Raw genomic sequence first — 18,969 nt, 5'->3', positions numbered from 1 at the left:
TCATATATTACCCAAACCCCCAAATAAAACCACAAATACCTTGTTGTGAAAGACTACTCCAGCACTTCTTTCTCTGGAAGTGGTATGACAAGGAAATCACTTTTAAAGACTGATATATATTAATTTAAGGTCGCCAAGGAATTCAGCTATGTAATTCCTTAATGAAAACTCAAGTCAGCAGTCAACCTTTTATGGAGTTTAATTACAAACAGGAGGAAGAAAGGTATTGAGAGAAAGAGAGGGGGGGGGGAGAAGGGAATAGGGCTTAAATACCCCTTCTGTTTAGGCTGGGCCAAAAGGCCCAAGCCCTTTGATAGCTGAGGCAAAGAAAAGAGATCAGTTCCTATCACTCACGTGACCAAAATGGAGAAACAGTCTCAGGGGCCTCCACCTCCAGACTCCTTCAGAGCAAGCCTTCTCAGAGCACAACCTCTCAGAGCAAAACCTCTCCAACCTCCTCCCAGTCCTCAGACCCCGCTATCTTTAAGGAAACCATCTCAGTTCCCTCCCCTCAGTTCTCACATCTACCAATCACTGTCCATGTCTTCCCTGTGCCAATGGTGGCTCTAGCTTAACCAAGGACCGCCCAGAGGTCTGTGGCTTTGCACATGTCTGTTGAAGGTCATATTCTCAAATAATTAAATTTTGATCTATGCTGCAGCCCTTCCTAAATCCTGTTAGGACTGAGTAGGGTGGAGATTGTAAGTTCCAAGACCTGGTTCTGTCATTCCAAGTATCTCTATTGTATCAATTCTAAAATCAATTATGACTCAAAGAACTTCCTGTTCTATGCTTAAGCATAGGTCAAAGCCCTTTCCATTGTTCAGCAAAAGGTTTCTGTCCTAAAGAAATCTTAAGTAGGGAGGAGAATGACCCTCCCATGCCAAGGGGGTTCACATTCCAATAGACTATCAGTAGGAAATTTTTCAAGTATGAAATTTCCCAATGGTGAAATTTCCAACATTTATAAGTCTAAGAAATTTTAAGGTTTACAGTGGATAACATTCTCTTTCATAAGTCTTTCAGGAGTGTCCCAGATTATTGCATTACTGAGAGTAGCCAAGTTTTCACAGATAATCAGTGCCCAATGTTGATGCTATTCTGTATGATGTTCTCCTAGTTGTTTACTTCACTTTGCATCAGTTCTTATGTATATTTTCAGTTTTTTCTGAAATATCTTCCTTGTTTCTTGTAGCACAATAGTATTGCATTACCAACCTGTACCACAATTTGTTTGATCATTCCCCAATTGATGGACTTTCCCCTCAGTTTCCAATTCTTTGCCACTCCAAAAACAGATGGTATATTTTTGTGCAAGTAAGTCCTTTCCTCTTTTTAAAAATTATCTCTTTGGGATACAGACCCAGTAGTGGTATTACTGGATCAAAGGATGTGTATAGTTTTGTAGCCCTTTGGGCATAGTTCCAAATTGTCTCTACAGTGGTTTCATCAGTTCACAACTCCACAACATATTAGTGTCCCAATTTTACCCCTTCCCCTCCAACATTTACCACTTTCCTTTACTGCCATATTGGTCAACCTGATAGGTATGAGGTAGTACCTCAATGTTTTAATTTTCATTTGTCTAATCAAGAGTGATTTAGAACATTTTCATACGATTATTGATGGCTTTGATTTCTTCATCTGAAAATTGTTCATGTCCTTTGACCATTTGTCAGTTGGGGAATGGCTTATATTATAAATTTGACTTCGTTCTCTATACATTTGAGAAATTAGATCTTTATCAGAGACATTTGTTATAAAAACTTTCCCTTCTCATCTTGGTTACATGAGTTTTGTTTGTACAAAGCCTTTTAATAGAATCAAAATTCTTCATTTTACATCTAATATTCTCTAATTTTTGTTTGGTCATAAATTCTTCCCTTCTCCAAAGATCTGCCAGGTAAACTATTCTGTGTTCCCCTGAATTAGTTATGGTATCACTATATCTAAATCATTCATCCATTTTGACCTTATCTTGGTATAGGGTGTGAGATATTGGTCTATCTCTTCTGCCATACTCTTTTCCAATTTTCCCACAGTTTTTATTAAAGAATGAGTTCCAAAAGCTGAGCTCTTTGGGTTTATCAAACACTAGGTTGCTAAGTTAATTTAACCCTTTTAAATATGTATTTCATCTACTCCATTGATCTACCATTCTATTTCTTAGCCAGTACCAGATTGTTTTGATGATTGCTGCTCCATAGTAGTTTGAGATCTGATACTGCTAAGCCTTCCGAATCCTTCACATTTTTTTCATTAGTTCCCTTGATAGTATTGACCTTTTGTTCTTCCAGATGAATGTTATTTTTTCTAGTTCTATAAAATAATTATTTGGTCATTTGACTGGTATGGCACTGAATAAATTAATTTTGGTAGAATTATCATTTTTATTGTATTAGATTGGCCTATCCATGAGCAATTAATGTTTTTCCAATTGTTTAGACTTTGTGTGAAAAGTGTTTTGTAACCGTGTTCAGATAATTCCTGTGTTTGCCTTGGCAAGTATATTTCCAGGTATTTTATATTGTTTAGCGTGATTTTAAATGGAATTTTAACTCTTGCTGCCAGATTTTGTTGGGTGTAGAAATGGTGATTTATGTGCATTTATTTTGTATCCTGCAACTTTCCTAAAGATATTTCAACTAGTTTTTTAGTTGATTGCCTAGGATTCTCTATACCATCATATCATCTGCAAAGAATGAGATAGTTTAGTTTCATCTTTGACTACTTTAATTCCTTCAATTTCTTTTTCTTTCCTTATTGCTAAAGCTAGCATTTTAAGTAATGTGGTGATAACAGGAATCCTTGATTCACTCCTGATCTTATTGAGAAAACTTCTAACTTATCCCCATTACAGATAATACTTGCCGAAGGTTTTAGGTAGATACTACTTATTTTAAAGAATGACACATTTATTCCTATGCTTTCCAGTGTTTTTAATAGGGATGGCTTTTTCTGCATCTATTGAGATGATCATGTGATTTCTGTTAGATTGTTTATTGATATGGTCAATTATGCTAATAGTTTCCTTAATATTGAACCAGCCCTGCATTCCTGGTGTAAATCCCACTTGGTCATGGTGAATGATCCTTGTGATATATTGCTGTAGTCTCCTTGCTAGTATCCTATTTAAGATTTTTGCATCTATATTCATTAAATTAGTCTATAATTTTCTGTGTTTTTGTTCATCCTTTAGGTAGAACACTACCACATTTTAGGTAACACTACCATATTTGTTTCATTAAAAAATTTGGTAGAATTCCTTCTCTGCCTATTTTCCTAAATAGTTTGTATAGTATTGAAATTAATTGTTCTTTAAATGTTTGATAGAGTTCACTTGTGAATCCATTGGCCCTGGGGATTTTTTTCTTAGGGAGTTCATTATTTAAAGGTTGTACTTCTTCTTTCCTTAATCTGGGCAATTTGCATTTTTTGTAAATATTGATCCATTTCACTTAGGTTGGTAGATTTATTGGTATATAATTGGACATCATTGAACCTGCTCTTTTCCCTTTCACTCTCCTTCCTCACCAGGGTTTTACTTTGTATCACCTTCAGTTCCCCCCTCCTATTACTACCTCCCTTCCCTTGTCTTATTCCCTTCCATCTTCCCTATAGGGTAAGATATCTCCATGAATATGCCTGTTATTCTCTCTGAGCCAGTTATGATGAAAGTTAAGTTTAAGCATTGCCCACCCACTACTTTCATCCTCCCCTCAACTGAAATAGTTTTTCAGGTTTCTTTAGGCAAGATAATTCAGCCCATTCCATATCTCCCTTCCCTTTTCTCTCAGTACTATCTTTTTCACTCCTTGATTTTTTTTTCATATCATTATCATCCTTATCATCTTATTTCCCCACTTTCTGTCCATGTATATGGTCCTCCTAACTGCTCTACTACTACTAAGAATTTTTAAGAATTACAGATATCCTCTTTTCATATAGCAACACACACAGTTTAACATTATGATGTCCTTTAAATTTTCTTTTTTACCTTTTTAGGCATCCCTTGGGTCTTGTATTTGGACTCCAGATTTTCTGTTTAGGTTTAGTCTCTTCATCAGGAATGCTTAGAAATATTCTATTTTATTGAATGACCATTTTCCCCCATGAAAAATATACTGTTTTGCTGGATAGGTAATTCTGGGTTGTAAACCTAATTCTTTTGCCTTTTAGAATATCATATTCTATGCCTTTCAATGCTTTAATGTGGAAGCTACTAAGTCTTGTGTGAGCCTGATGTTAACTCCATATTTGAATTGTTTATTTCTGACTGCTTGCAGTATTTTCTCATTGTGTGTGTGTGTGTGTGTGTGTGTGTGTGTATGTGTGTCTTGAATTTAGTTATATTCCTGGGAGTTGTCATTTGATGATTTCTTTCTGTAGGTGATCTGTGGATTCTTTCAATTTCTATTTTACTTTCTTGTGTAAGAATATCTGGGCAGTTTTCTTTGATAATTTCTTGTATTATGTTCTTTTTTTTTTTTTTTAGCATGGCTTTCAGGTAGTCTTACCTTGTTTCTTCTGGATCTATTTTCCAGACTGGTTGTTTTTTCAGTGAGATATTTCACATTTTCTTCTGTTTTTTTTCCCATTGTTTCTTGATGTCTCATGAAGTCACTTGCTTCTAGTTGCTCAATTCTAATTTTTAAGGAATGATTTTCTTCCATGAACTTTTGAGTGTCCTTTTTCATTTGGCCTATTTCGTCTTGCATTGCTTTAATTTCTTTTTCCCCTTTTCCCATCACCTCTCTTAAACCTTAAACCTCTTGGTTTTTGAAATTCTTTTTGAGCTCTTCTAGAATCTAAGTTATATTTTTCATATTTCTCTTTGTGGCTTTGCATGTGTTTGCTTTGCTTCCACTGTCCCCTTCTGTGCCTGAGCCTTGCTCTTTGTCTCCATATTTTGATTGGGTGAGCAACTAGGTCTAGGCCTAAGGAACATGAAAACTCAAAAGAATGAGAGGCATTAGCAAGCAGTTAATTTGGGTCATGACAAAGGAAACAATGAAGTTAAAGTGATAACTACATAAGAAAATGGTAATCAAGGCACTTATAATATCTAAAACACTTAGGGTACTACTTAAAGAACTATATCATGATTAGGGCAGTGAATAGAAGCACACATAGACAGAGAAAATGATATCCAAAAAAAAATCAAGGTATAAAAATGAGAAATGGAGAGAAAGTTAGGGATAAATGAGGGAAAGTTAGGGATAAATGATCTCACATGAGGAGGCATGTAAGAATCAATACAGTGGCAAGGGGAAGGTTATGTGTGTGTGTGGGGGTGGCCAGTACCTGAACATTAGTTTCATTGGAATTAGTACAAAGTGGAAACAAATCCACACTGGGCTAGGTGTAGAAACCTATCTTACCCTACAGGGAAATAAGGGGAGGAGGGGCATAGACAAAAAAGTGGGTGCACTTGGTGAGGGATAATTAGCCTGACAGGAAAAGGCTGAGAGGAAGAGAAGGTTAAAGGGGATAAAATAAGCTAGAGGGAAACACAGTTGGCAATTGTAACTGAATGTGAACAGGACGATCTCACCCATAACACAGAAGAGATTCAAAGCCAGAATCCTACAGTGTGCCGGCAACAAGAAACGCATTTAGGGCTGGGAGACCCACACAGAATCAAGGTTAGCAGTGGCGCAGAATCTATCGGCTTCAGCCAGTTACAAAAGCAGGAGTAGCAATCATGATCTCTGACTAACCAAGGGAGAGCCAAGGAAGGCAATGACCTCTTGGTAAAAGATGCCATCGACAAGGAGGTAATATCAATATCAAACATATGCACCGAATGGCCCAGAGCATTTGGCAGCAGATTCCCAGCATCCCTGCAGGGCACAAGGAGCTCTTTGCGTCTCCTCTCTCTGTGTTCCCTTAGCACCCATGTCACGGCTCCGGGTGGCCTTTCTCAGTGTCCAGCACATAGCGTGCAGATCTTCTCGGCTCTTTCTGTCCCAGCACCAGCTCTTTGGCTCCAGTTCAGTTGGAAGCGGGGTTAGCTCCGAAGGCGGGCTCGTGAAGGCCTCTCTAGTTCTCATTGGCTGACGCTTCCTGTCAAGCAAGAGAGGGCGTGACTGGACCGGGCAGGTGAAGGCGGGGAAGAGCGAGATCCCAGTCAAATCTCTCATTGGTCTTTCTGAGCGTCATTCCGAGTACTTTAAAGCTTCAGGGAGGGGTGGGGAGGCTTGGAGAGAGGGGGGTCTGCTTCGGAGCCTCCCATTGGCCCCTGCGATGGCCACGGGGCGGGGCGTGCGACGACGTGCTGACGTTGCGCGCGCGCGCTCCCTCGCCACGTCCATTCCTCCTCTCCTGCCGTCCCTCGCGCGTAGGATTCAGCGCCAGAGGAAGAAGCCGCCTTCAGGTGAGGAAGCCTTTGGGGCCGCCATCTTGGGCGGAGCCGTGCCGTGTCGAGCTGGGCGGCGGGAGGCGGGCGAGGAGCCCGGTGGCTGTGCCCCGGCGTGCCTTCAGGGCTCTGCCGGGCCCGAGGTCCGGTCCCCTCTCTCGGGCCCAGACCAACGGCCACAGCGCGCGCCTCAACGGCGGGGTGGCGGCATTCCTGCGCATGCGCGGCGCTGGCCGCTCGGGCGTTTAGGTCTCAAAGGCGCCGTTGCGCGTGCGCGGCTCCGCCCTCTCCGGGCAGTTTGGAACTTGAGGTTTGGAGGCGCGCGCCCGTGGCGGGGACCAAGCTGAGGGACCGAGGCCGGCTCCGGTGCGCAGGCGCAGAGGCGGGGGGGCGGCCCCCCTGGCCCATCGGCTCTGGACCCCAAGCCCCGCCACCCGAGCGTAGTCTAGGAGGGCCGGGGGAGCCGCCGCCGTTTCATCTCCCCCCTCTCCCCGCAGCTAGAATCCGGCCGCCGTCCTGGGCCTCCCGCGCCCAGCCCGAGGTCCGAATGGCCGCCAATGTGGGTGACCAGCGCGGTGCCGAGTGGTGAGTGGGGCGAGGCGGGTGTCCTCCATTTGCGCCCTAACCGGGACCCCCGGCAGGAAAGGGGCGGGGGCGCGTGTCCCCCATCTCCACCCCGGAGTTGTGTTTGGGTCCCAGCCAGGCCGGAGACCTCAAGGAGGGTGGTGAGGAGAGGGGCGGCACAGATGGTTTGGACGGGCAGGGGACCCGATCTCCTATCCCCTGTGAAATTGAGGCCCAGAGCTGGGGTTGGAGGCTCCTTGCTGCTCTAAATTCTATAAGTCTATGAGGTCATTTCCTGTCTCCGTAGGGCAGCTCAGTACAGTCTGGGGAGTGGGCCAGCCCGGGAGAGCAGCATGGATGCGCCCATGCACGAGAATCCCGAGTGGGAGAAGGCCCGGCAGGCCCTGGCCAGCATTAGCAAAGCCAGTGCCACTGGCAGTTCCGCCAAGAACAGCAGCAACGGCCAGGTGGCTACTGCTCAGGTGAGGCTCTGATTGCTCCCCCGAGTGCTGGGCAGGATTGTCTTGTGGAGGGGAGGGGGTGAGGCTCAGACCTGTTGGGTTTGGGGCTCCGCTTGGCCCATTGGCCAGGTCTGAGAATTGGGCCAGACTTGTGGGCAGTCAGAAGACTCCGTCTCTGCTTAGCGGTTTTAGTTGGCTCTGTCGAGGGGAGGTCAGGAGGGGAGAGGGAGTGCCAGGGGAATGGTGGAGGGGCACACATGTAGGACTTGGTTGTTGTCCTCAGAGAGCCTCCAGTCCCGGGGAGCAGAAGGGGAGCGCTCCTGGGAAAACTCCCAGGCACAGGGGTAGGCATGGCATTTGGAGGAAGTGGGGTAGACGCTCTGACCTTTTTACTAAAAGGATGAGCCCTGGTGGCAGGAGTGGAATCATCCTTGCCCCTTCCCCTCTTTTCCCCAAGTGTATTTCCGAGCACCTGGGAGGAGGGTGTGTGTCTGTGTCCCTCACTCTGTGCCCTGCCCCCCCACCTGTGTCCCTTCAGTATGTGGCTCAGGCCGATGCAGCCGCGCTCCAGCAGCAGCAGTATTACCAGTGGTACCAGCAATACAACTACGCCTATCCCTACAATTACTATTATCCTATGGTGAGTGCTGGGGTCTGGAGGGAGGAAGGGAGGGAGGCAAAGTGGAGTCCATGCTGGCATCCCCACTGACCCCCGGCCTGTCTCTTAGAACATGTACCAAAGCTATGGCTCCCCGGGCCAGTACAGCCTGACCACCACCTATGCGACAGCGGCACCACAGCAGGCAGCGACCCCTGGGCAGCACCAGGGAGCCCTCACCCAGGTAAAGCCTTGGGGTCTCAGGATCCCATCTCTGCTTCCCAGGAGTCCTGAGTTAAGAATTTGGGCTCTGGGCTGGGATCAGTCAGGCCATAGTTTCCTTTCTGGAAAGGACCTCAGTCTTTTTTCATTCAAATCCCTCATTTTCCAGATAAGGAGACCAAGTCACAGGGAGGTAAAATGATTTTCCCAAGATTGCAGAGCAAGTAAGGGCAAAATTCCAATCTGATCCTTCTCCCTATTCAGGGCTTTTTCCCCCTCAGTGACTCTGGGAGAGGGGATGATGAGTCTCTGTTAATCCAGCTTTGGCTGCTGTCTCCTCAGGATTTTAAGGGACTCCAGAGCCACGTACCAGAGCCAAAGATTAAGATAGCAGGGCTCTGGATCACATGGTGTAATGGAAGGAGGTCTGGGCTCAGTGCCAGAAGGCCTGGCTTAGAGCCTGGCCTCAGGCATTTATTGGGCTCTTCTGCATTCCCCAGTAAAAGGGGGTTTGGGCCAGGTGACCTCACGACACTTTTAGGGAACTATGAGCTAGCTAAATTTCTGAATGGGAGATCCCTTATTGATAAAATGGGGGCCCTCTTTGCTCTACCCCAGGGTTCTCTTGTGCAAACTTGAAAGCACTCCATCCATTGATAGTGTCATAGATAGAAGCTCTCAGTTCTCAGTCACAGGGAGCGGCATCCTCAGGTTACCCAGCTCCATATGTTTGTATTTCCTGCCTCTTCTTTGGTTTGCTTATCTGTCACGAGGCAGCGATTGAAACCGTTGGTCTCCAAGAGCCCCATCAGCTTTGATTTGTGAAACGGAAGATTGCTCCTGCTTGGGTGGCTCTCCTCCCTTACTCACTCTGCTGCAGCACCCGTGGCTCTTGACCATGGAGAGACAGATCTCTGACCCTGAATACAGACAGACAAAAAATGATGTTTACTTTCACTCACTTTTTATTGAAATGTAGCATTTTCTTCAGCTAAGAATTTTGAAGGCAAAACCCCCAACAATCTTCTAAGAAAGGGATGTAGGCTTTACCAGGCTGCCAGCGGGGTCCATAGGCTTTCTCCCTCAAGCCAGATGCTTAGAGCAGTGGTGCCAATTTCAAATAAAAACAGATCTTTGTGGGTCACATGCTGACTTAGAAAAAGGCAAATTAACATTATGTTATATATCTTATTAATCACTTCCCATTTAGGTTTTCTTCTGTTTCATGCCGCATTCCTAATTTTTGAGGACTAAGTGGCCGGGGCCAAGTTTTGACATCTGGTTTAGTCCATAGCTTTGGCTTTTTAGGTACCCTGCAGTGACCACATGTCTTGTCTTGGTAGCCTCCAGTTCCTGGCATGGAAGAAACGATGTCCTACCCGACCCCTCCTCAGCAGTTACCAGCAGCCCAGCCCCCTCAGCCACCTCCACCCCCACAACACTCAGGCCACAGTCTGGGAAGTGGGGCTCAGCCGGGGTCCTCCTCAGCTCAGCATGGGCAAGCTAGCCCAGTGACGAGTCAGGCGTATGGGCAGCACAGCTACTCAGAACCTCCCAAGCCCAAGAAAGGGCAGCAGCTGTGGAACCGCATGAAACGTGAGTTTTTGGAGGCTTCTCCTTGGGCCAGTTTGGGTGAAGAAGGCCATAATCAGACCATAGCGTGGTTACTCAGACAGTTTAGGAATAGGCAGCCTTTGCCTGTGAGAACCCCAAGGATGAGTGGTATGAAGGGAAGAAAAGCCCCTGGGTTTGGGTTTGAGATTTGACTGCCTTGAGATCTGCTTTGGTACTAGGTGTGTTCTGGGCCCCTTCCTGGAATTGTCTCATTCCCTCATAACCCAGGGCCAAGGCTTGCCCTTCTTTCCCATTTGACTGAGACCCTAACTGGTGTGTTCTTTTCCCTTCTCTTCTCCCCTCCTCTTTGGGAGCTCTGGAGGTTTGTCAAAGGAGAAAGGCTACCTTGGCCCTTATTGTTGCTGTTTCCCCCCTTTCCCAGAAGCCCCAGGGGCAGGCAGCGTCAAGTTCAACATCCAGAAACGGCCCTTTGTGGTCACCAGCCAGAACTTTAGCTCTAGCTCTGAGGGACAGCACAGCAGCTTTGGGACCCAGGCCAGTACGGAGAAGCCACAGAGCCACAGGTGACCTTTTTGCCCAGCTCCCAACCCCGAGCCTGCCCTAGGGCCTTGCGGCCTCTCCAACCTGCCCCCTTCTTCCCGTGAGTGTAGGGGAGGGTGACCTGGAGGGTCAGGGCCAAGCTGAGCTCCCTTTACCCTTCTTCCTGCCCCTCCCCTGCTCCCTCTCCAACAGCATGCCTCCAAACAGGAACTTCTCAGGGAAGCCAGAGGACTGGCCCCAAGACATGAAGGAGTATGTCCAGCGCTGCTTCACCGCCTGTGAGTCTGAGGAGGATAAGGACCGCACGGAGAAGCTTCTCAAAGAGGTCCTGCAGGCCCGGCTCCAGGACGGCTCGGCGTACACCATCGACTGGAGCCGAGAGCCGCTGCCGGGGTCAGTGGAGGCGGGCTGGGGGCAGGGCGCCCGCCTGGGCTTTCATCTTCACTCCTTCCCGCTTGCCTTGCTCCGGGTGTCCTTGGGGAGAGCCGTGCACGAGTGGGCATCCGAGTTGGGCAGCGTTTCCTGAGGGGCAGGACATCTTTTTAGAGGACATCTTGGGCCTGCCTCCATCAGGCTGTGCATGTGTCTGTCCGAGGACCTCCCTAGTGAAGTCTGGTCTTGGGGAGGCAGCAGCCTACCCGAGAGGGTGGGGGGATCCATAGCTGAAGTGGGGGGGAATGACTTTTCTTCCCTCTCCCTTTAGGCTGAGCCGGGACACTGTGACGGAGAGCCCCAAGAAGAAGCGGTGGGAAGCCTCGTCCATCCTTCACCCCGCCCGGGGTGCCGGAGGCACACCTCGGGGAGGCGGGACTCAGCCTCAGCGGGGGGCAGGGGGCACAGGGAGCGCTGGCCGGGGCCGAGGCAGCAGCTTTGCCACCAAATTTGGGAATCGGAACGTGTTCATGAAGGATAACAGCTCTTCCTCGAGCACAGGCTCTCGGTCCCGCTCCTCCTCCCGCTCACCTTCCCGGCATTTCCGCCGCAGGTAACAGGCCGGCTCGGGCAGGAGGGGTGGGTCTAGCTGGTGAGAAGCCCCGTTCTAGGGCAGAGACTGACCTGGGCCTGATCCTGCTGCCTTCTCCCTCCCGCCCCATGTCTCCCTGCAGCGACTCACACTCAGACTCTGACAGCTCCTATTCGGGCAGCGAGTGCCACCCAGGGGGCCGGAGGAACCCGGCGCCCAAAGGCCGGGGCGGCCGGGGCGCCCACATGGACCGGGGCCGAGGGCGTGTGCAGCGTGGCAAGAGGTGAGGCCTCACCTGGTTATTGAGGGGCCTCCCTGGGGGCTGGGGGCGGGAGCAGAAGCGAAGGCTGGAAATGGGGGCGGCCCTGGGACATCCAGCCCATGACTGGACTCTGCCTTCCCGCCTCTTCTCCCAAGTTGGGGTCCAGGCAGCCTCCCTGCCACGTGGACACATGCTCCTCCGGGCCTGGGGCTCGTGCCGGTTGTCCGGCAGCGGGCACAGAGAGGCAGGGGGACAAGAGCTGGGTTTGCTTGTGTCTGACGGTCCTCCTCTCGCGCAGGCACGACCTCGCCCCCGCCAAGCGCAGCCGCAAAAAGCCGGTGGCTGCCATGGAATGCGAGGACCCCGAGCGGGAGCTGAAGAAACAGAAGCGGGCGGCTCGGTTCCAGCACGGCCATTCTCGGCGCCTGCGCCTGGAGCCCCTGGTGCTCCAGATGGGCAGCCTGGATGGCGGGAGCGCCGACCCCGACTGGAACGAACTCAAGATCGTGGGCACCTGCCCAGACATCACCAAACACTACCTCCGGCTCACCTGTGCGCCAGACCCCTCCACCGTGAGGCCTGTGGCTGTAAGCGCGCCTTGCCCCCTCCCCGAGGCCGGCCCCCTCCTCTCCCCTCCCCGGGATTCCCCCCTCCTCATGGCTTCCTCCTCGCAGGTACTGAAGAAGTCTCTGTCTATGGTGAAGTCTCACTGGAAGGAGAAACAGGACTATGCATTCGCCTGTGAACAGATGAAGTCTATTCGCCAGGACCTCACTGTGAGTCGGGGGCGGCCGGGCCGAGGGGCCGGGCAGGAGGGAAGCGGGGCCGTCGCGGTCGCGCTGCAGCCTTTTCCTCCCTCCTCAGGTGCAAGGCGTCCGGACAGAGTTCACCGTAGAGGTGTACGAGACGCACGCTCGAATCGCCCTGGAGAAGGTGAGGGCGGCCCCCGGGCCTTGTCTTCCCGTGCCCTTCCCCCGCTGCTCCTGTCCTCTGACCCGGGCCAGGTGCCCACTTGCCCTCCTTGTCCTCTTCAGGGTGACCACGAAGAGTTTAACCAGTGCCAGACGCAGCTGAAGTCGCTGTATGCGGAGAACCTGCCGGGCAACGTAGGGGAGTTCACGGCCTACCGGATCCTCTACTATATCTTTACCAAGAACTCAGGGGGTGAGCGCGGGCCGGGAAGGGCTGGGCTGGCGGGCCGGGGAGCCCGGAGAGAAGGCGGGGTGCTCATTCCTTCTCCTCTTCCCTAGACATCACCACAGAACTCGCTTACTTGACCCGAGAGCTGAAGGCAGACCCCTGTGTGGCCCACGCCCTGGCGCTCCGGGCAGCCTGGGCCCTGGGCAACTATCACCGTTTCTTCCAGCTCTACCGGAATGCTCCCTGCATGTCTGGCTACCTTGTGGACAAGTTTGCTGATAGGGAACGGAAGGCTGCTCTCAAGGCCATGATCAAAACGTATGTGAGGGCCGCCCAGTCCCCCCACACCCTCATTCCTGTGATCGCCCCCTCCCGTGTGCTGCTCTTCATCTCGCCTCCCCCCATCCCTGGCTGGCCGTCCTGTCCTGTTCCCCGGCTCATCCTTCTCCTCCTCTTCCTCCTCCTCCTCATGAGGTCCTTTTGCATCTCCCCCCTCTGTCCTCCTGTCTCTTCTCTTCCCATCTTCTCCTCTTGTTCCTTCCAAAGCCTCCGTTCGTGTCTGTCCCACGTGGTTCTGGAGTTAGTGTCAAAGCATCGTCATTAAGCGGTTCCTGGGCAGAGTCAGCCAAGGCCCAGGACCTGATTGGGGGGAAGGGCTATGTGCCCCCCGCCTGCCCCCGCCTGAGGGGCCCTCGTGAGAGACTCCAAAGGATCTCATGAGCTGCCTGGTCTGACCCAGACCCCCAAAGCAGTCCCCTTGAACCCCCTCCATGCGTCCTTCCCTGAGAAGTGGTCGTCTAGCTCTGGCCTTCCGAGAGGGCTCAGGGTGCTGGTGCCGCGGAGCTGACGTCTGGCCTCACGAGGCCTCTTAGCAGCTTCTGCCCGTTGCTCCCCGCCCCCCCCAGTGCCTAGCAGAACCAGCCCACTCCCCTTCCTGGGGTGACCCTTCGGATACTTGCAGGGGGCTCCCCAGGACTTGTGTGTTTCAGGGCAAACATCTATGGCTTGGCTAATGGTCCTCCGGGGTCGCCCACCTTAGGCTGTCCTTCCAGTGTGGCTCCCCGAAACGCACCCAGGACTGACTCCAGGTGGGGGCCGACCAGGGCAGAGGAGAGCAGGTGTATCCCCCGCCGCCTCCTTGCTGGATGTTGTGCCCCAGATGGCATGCGTGGTGTTGGCTGTCAGACCCCTCTTGGCTCCTGGGGAGCTCCAAGGCCAGGAAGACCCCAGATCTTTCTCAGATGGACTGCTGTCTGTCTGGACACACCTGCTTCCTTCACTGTGGACCCAAGGGCAGGACTGCCCCTCATCCCCCTTGATCAGTCTTGAACCTAGACTGGGGGGGTTGTGACAGCTGCACGGCTCGGCCATTATTCATCCACCTCCTGGGTTGGATTGTTGAGCAGCCGCGTCACGGGAACTCGAGCGGAGCAGGGGCTGGGGGTGAGGAGCTCACGGACAGGTCAGGGTTCCTTCAAATTTCCCCTTGGACCGCTGGCTATCTGTGTGACCTTGGGCAAGTGACTGACCCTCCCTGGGCCTCAGTTTCCTCATCTGTAAAAAACGGAAAGGTTGGATTAGACAGCCCCGAGGCTCCTATCTAAAGCTGTGCATGCTGAGCCTTCCAGAGAGCCAGCCAGCTGCTCGTGCCTCAGCAGGCAGGCAGCACCTTCGCGGCAGTGACTCAGCCAGCCCGAGAGAGCCCTCTAGGAAGGAGAGGGCGGCGGGGTCGGAGGTTCGCGTTCCTGGGCTCGCTGCCCGCCGCCCGCTTTTGCCCGCTCTACTGGCAGAAAGCCTAAGCCACTGCCATCCTTTGTCGTCTCCAGAGCCAATGGGGCCTTCATCGGCTCCGTCCTCCCCCTCTTCCTCCTTTCGGCCCACTGTGGCTAATGCCCTTAATGTGGTTCTTTAGAAAGGGGTCTGGCGAGGTTTCATATTTTAGTTTAAAAATGCAAGTGAGGAAGGAGGACTGGCTACGGGCCAGACCCTGTGCAGGGCACCCAGCCACCAACTTCTACCCACCCTCGGTCCCCGGGGAAGCTGCTGTTCATCCTCCCCTTCTGCAGATGGAGAAACTAAGGCAGACCTGAAGGGACTTGCTCAGGGTCACACAGTAAGTCACTGCGATTGGATTGGAGCTCGGCCTGGTGCCCTGGGATGCCCCCTGGTTGCCCATGTGAAGCAGCCAGAAACTGGGGTTGAGACCCTCTAGAGAGGCAGCCTTAGACTGTTGAGCAGGGGGGGCCTTGGCTCATCTGGGCGCAACGCCCTCTTGTCTTTGCCTTTCCGTGTCAGAGCCTCTCCGGAGAGGCCTGTAGGGGTGCCCCTAACGAGAGGGGCCTCCGCTCCAGGGCTCCCCAGGCCTCTAACGGAGCCCGGCAGGAGCCCCAGGCCAGGTAGCCATTAGGCCGCCACCTCGCCCCTCTGGTGCACCGGAAGGCCTTTCGCTGGCCTGGGCAGGGTGGGGCACTTCACTGCCTCCAGAGTCAGAACCCCGCCTATTGGGGGGAGGGCAGGGCAGGCGCAGCCAAAGCCCCACAAGTAGCTGTGCGCAAGTGCACATTTGAACCCAGATCTTGTGGCCGAGGCGAGGCCATAGCCGGGGAGCAGTCCGGGGCTTATCTGGGTCTTCCTCGGCCCCTGGACCTGTGGTCGCTGTTTGTGGCTTTCTTGTGAGTTGACCGCGTGTGGTCTGTAATGTGTGCGAGGCTGTCTTCCTGGGGCTGGTGTGCATGCGCGAGTGTGGCCAGCCCCCTCCCCCCCCTCCCCCGCAGCTGCCTGGCCCCGCCCCCAACCCCGCTTCTTCGGCAGCTTGTCTCTCTGCCCCTTCCCCATGTCTGCCTTCTCCCAGCTCCACGGCCAGAGCTGTGCCCTCTGAGGGCCGGGAGCCTCGGACTCCTGGTTCCTTAGCTCTGTTCTGTCTTTGCCCCCCAATTCCCCCACCTCCCTGCACAGGTAAGTGGGAGACGAGGGCGCGGGGGGGTGGGGGTGGGGTGGCCGAGCCGTGGGCTTGGGCGGGGGGCCGGGTCCCTCAGCTGGGACCGGAGGGGGGCGGGGCGGGGGCGGGGCGGCCGCCGATCTCCCGCGGGTCCCAGGGCCCGTCTCTTCCCTCCCCCCTTCATCCGTGTCTCCTCTTGTCTCCATAGCTTCCGCCCGGCGCTGCCCGTCTCCTTCGTGCAGGGGGAGCTGGCCTTCGAGGGCGAGGCCGCCTGCCGAGCCTTTCTGGCCCCCTTGGGCCTGGGCTACATGGGGCCCGACAACACCAGCATCGACTGCCGGCTCAGCGTGGCGCAGCTGCCCACCTTCTGAGCGCCTGCAGGGGGCGGGCTGGGGCCGGGGCCGGGGCCAGCGGGGAGGAGAGGACCGAAGGGCCCCAGCACAGCGTTTACTGGTTTAAACTGGTTTCTATGAGCCACAGACTGGGATGTCCCTGTGGGAGAGGCCCGGCCGGAGCCTTGGCCCCCTCCCCCCCGACACCCCAGGGATTTTGTACAGAGAATTTTTCTACGTTTTTATTTTCCTGCGGGGGCGGGGCCGGGCGGGGCGGGAGAGGGGCGGGGCCGCGGGGGCTGTGGGGCTGTCTGCCCGGGTCTCTGCCCTGCACTAACACTCTCTCAGCGTTTTCTCTCTTTCTCTCCTGAGCTCGTCCCAGGCGCCCGGCCGGTGCCCCGCGCCCCCCCACGCAAGGCGGGGGCTGGGGAGAAGAAGGAAGAGGGGGGGCCTTCAGCCAGCCGTCCCCCGTCCTCCGCACGGCCCACCCGCCTCGAAGAGACTCTTGTCGGCCCTTCCCCCAAGGGGGAGGGTCTCACCTTGTCTGGGGGGCTGGGGGGAGTTGCTTCAGACTGTACGCCTGCCCCCCCCGCCCCGAAACGCTGCTGCAGCCAAGAGGACGCCAACGACCGCCCAAGTCACCGCCGTGGGAGCCGCCGGGACCAGAGTCTGATGCATCTCAAGTTGTATTAAGTTGTCTCCGTGTCTCCCCTCCCCGCCTTCCCAGTGTCTGTTTGATTCCTCCCCTCCCCTCCCCCTTCTGGTTCTGCACAGGTAAAAAGGTCACCCCTCCCCCGCCTCATGGGTCACCAGGTCGCATCATTTCTTCCTTTGATATTTTATTTTTTAAATTATTTCTTCCCTCCCCCTTTCTTTTCACCCCTTCTCCCCTCCCTTTTCTGCCATGTAACTCAATAATGTGCAATGAGATCCAAAACAGCTGGACTGTCAGGCTGCCTTTCCTTTCCAGATGTTCCCGCCCCCTCTGCCCCCTCCTCTCCCCGCCCCTTCCCGCCCCCCTCTTCCCTCTCCCTCCTTCCCTGCCACCGAGGAGTGCTGAGCACGGTTTGAGAAATAAGAGAAAGTTAATTAAAGCGAAAAGAAGAGAGAGAGAGAACCCGCGCCTCTCCTGGCTCTGCTTTCTCGCGGCCCCCCACGGAGCACAGCGCCAGCCCCTCCGCTGCCTGGCTGCCCAGCTCCGCCCCTTCTTGGGCCCCCGGCAGGAACAAGCACGCAGGGCTTCCGAAGGGCACTTTAGCCAAAGTGAGGTGGGGGCCCAGAGCCTGGCCGGGGCGCTCCAGGACCTGCAGTCCCTGCGCCTCCAGCTCCCGCGCCAGGGCCCTGGCCAGGCCTCGGAGGTCAGGGCTCGGGACGGAGTAGATGACCCTCGAGTCCAAGCAAGCCAGACCCCCGAAGTGCAGCTCCTCTGGGGGGTGGAAGCCGGGGGCCCGGACTAGCCGTCTCAGTGCCCCGGCGGCTGCGGCCACCTCCCCGGGCCCTGTCAGGCGCAGCAAAACCAGGGTGAGGTGGAGGGCGTCGGGGTCCACGAGGCTGCTGCCCAGGGAGGGCTCCGCTGCTACTAGGCGAGCCTGGGCCTTGGCCACTGCCTGCCGCAGCCCCGGGTCATTTATCGGTAGGGCCACAAAATGCGTGGGGCGCAGCCCAGGGCAGCATTCCCCTTCAGCTTCGAGTAAAGAGCTGCCGTCGAGGGACCCTCCCTGGCTCTCTCCACTGCTGGTCGGGGTGGGGGCCTCCCCTTGTGGGCCAGGTTCCGGGGCTCCATCTTCCCCCTGTGGGCCGGCCTCCGCAGCTCCTTCCTCTCCCGGGCCGCAGGGCTCAGTCTCTCCGGCCTCAGTGGCTCCGTCCAGAATGGTGGTCCAGCGGCCGGCCGCCGAGCCGAAGACGAGGTCGGTTCGGGAGGCGCGGTCCCACACGAGACGGCCGCGGTGTCGGAAGTAGCGGATGCGGTGCTGGGGCACGGCCAGTACGCCGGGGCCCAGCGCGGCCAGGTCCTGGTCCCAGCAGAAGGCGTTGAAGGGCTCCTCCAAGACGCCACGGAAGCGGTCCACGTAGCCCACGGAGAAGTCGTCGGGGTCCAGCTGCGGGTCCCAGAGGATGCGGTCGATCACCGCCCGAGCCGTTCTCATGGGGGCTTTCTTGCCCCGGGGCGGGCCCGACGGCGGCTCTGGCCCAGGCTCGGCCTGGGCTCCGGGGTGTGGGAGCCGGCAGCGGGCACCGAAGTGGCAGCGACCCTCCTGGTAGAAGCGGCAGGTGGGCGCCGGAGGCCCCGCCTCCTCCATGCCACCGTCTGGGGACTTCGCGGCCGGGGCCCAGGTGTCCCTTCTGCCCTTCCGGCTCGCTGGCCACGCCCCTCCGGAGGCCCTTAAAGGGGCCTCTCCCATTCAGCCAATTCAGGGGTGGGGCGCTCCCTGTACGGGAAGCCGGGAGGAGGCTCCGAAGCTGGAGCGCCAGACTTGCAGGCAGGAAAACCCGAGTTCAAGTGTGGCCTCTGACACTCACTAGCTGGGTCACTCTGGGCAAGTCATTGAACCTCTGTTTGCCTTAATCTACCGGAGAAGGAAACGGCAAACCACTCGAGGATCTTGGCCAAGAAACCCCCAGGGCGGGCAGTCGGGGGCTCAGTGGTCTAGAGAAGGGCCGTCCTGGGTTCCAATGCCGCATTGGACACTTCTGGCTGTGTGACCCTGCGCAAGTCACTTAACCTCCATTGCCTAGCCCTGGCTGGTCTTCTGCCCTGGGACCAATACCCAGTAAAGACTCTTAAGACGGAAGGAAGGAAAGGGAAGGGGAGGGAGGGAAGAACCCTCACCGACACGGTGGTCCACAGGATCACCCAGAGTCCGAGGGGACTTAACGACAACAAATAGGAGCACGAGGGGCTACAGTTGCCACCACCCTGGAAAGAGCCCAAGCGGGAAACTGAGGCCCGGAAGGGACCCAGGCTAGTCACCCCAGCTCGCCTCTCCTCCACCCTCCCGGCCCGTCACTGAGGCA

The 18,969-nt window shown here is 54.3% G+C and overlaps 2 protein-coding genes across 11 annotated transcripts; one reads left to right on the top strand and one right to left on the bottom strand.

The window, feature by feature from the left end:
* The first annotated feature begins 6,231 nt into the window (after positions 1–6,231).
* LENG8 (leukocyte receptor cluster member 8) lies at positions 6,232–16,893 on the top strand. Of its 10 annotated transcripts, none has more exons than XR_008911681.1 (16): positions 6,232–6,376; positions 6,856–6,943; positions 7,230–7,404; positions 7,841–8,023; positions 8,112–8,225; positions 9,547–9,799; positions 10,200–10,341; positions 10,511–10,711; positions 11,022–11,303; positions 11,425–11,565; positions 11,843–12,131; positions 12,219–12,320; positions 12,409–12,477; positions 12,579–12,708; positions 12,795–15,639; positions 15,831–15,963. XR_008911681.1 is itself a non-coding variant. In XM_056796636.1 (16 exons), the coding sequence occupies exons 1-16, from the start codon at positions 6,247–6,249 to the stop codon at positions 15,991–15,993; spliced, it is 2,670 nt and encodes an 889-aa protein (XP_056652614.1). In that variant the 5' UTR covers positions 6,232–6,246; the 3' UTR covers positions 15,994–16,893. The 10 variants fall into 10 exon arrangements, 9 of the variants coding, with proteins under 9 accessions (XP_056652614.1, XP_056652612.1, XP_056652611.1 ...); XM_056796636.1 differs by having other exon boundaries at positions 12,795–13,002; positions 15,831–16,893; XM_056796638.1 differs by having other exon boundaries at positions 6,233–6,376; positions 7,922–8,023; positions 12,795–13,002; positions 15,831–16,893.
* LENG9 (leukocyte receptor cluster member 9) lies at positions 16,777–18,913 on the bottom strand. The gene has a single exon (XM_001376942.5). The coding sequence runs from the start codon at positions 18,354–18,356 to the stop codon at positions 17,040–17,042; it is 1,317 nt and encodes a 438-aa protein (XP_001376979.4). The 5' UTR covers positions 18,357–18,913; the 3' UTR covers positions 16,777–17,039.
* Between the last annotated feature and the right edge of the window lie 56 nt (positions 18,914–18,969).

The sequence above is a fragment of the Monodelphis domestica genome, chromosome 4 (assembly GCF_027887165.1).
Source record: "Monodelphis domestica isolate mMonDom1 chromosome 4, mMonDom1.pri, whole genome shotgun sequence".
In the NCBI taxonomy this organism is placed as follows: domain Eukaryota; kingdom Metazoa; phylum Chordata; class Mammalia; order Didelphimorphia; family Didelphidae; genus Monodelphis; species Monodelphis domestica.
This window is presented reverse-complemented; position numbering and strand designations above follow the sequence as displayed.

What these genes read in the sequence shown, in the direction of transcription:
- LENG8 (XM_056796633.1), top strand. Translation starts at nt 6,247, where the DNA reads ATGGCCACGGGGCGGGGCGTGCGACGACGTGCTGACGTTGCGCGCGCG. An exon ending in ACCAGGGAGCCCTCACCCAG is followed by an intron (nt 8,226 to 9,546) that starts GTAAAGCCTTGG and finishes TTGTCTTGGTAG; the next exon opens with CCTCCAGTTCCTGGCATGGA. An exon ending in AGCCGAGAGCCGCTGCCGGG is followed by an intron (nt 10,712 to 11,021) that starts GTCAGTGGAGGC and finishes CTCTCCCTTTAG; the next exon opens with GCTGAGCCGGGACACTGTGA.
- LENG9 (XM_001376942.5), bottom strand. Translation starts at nt 18,356, where the DNA reads ATGGGAGAGGCCCCTTTAAGGGCCTCCGGAGGGGCGTGGCCAGCGAGC.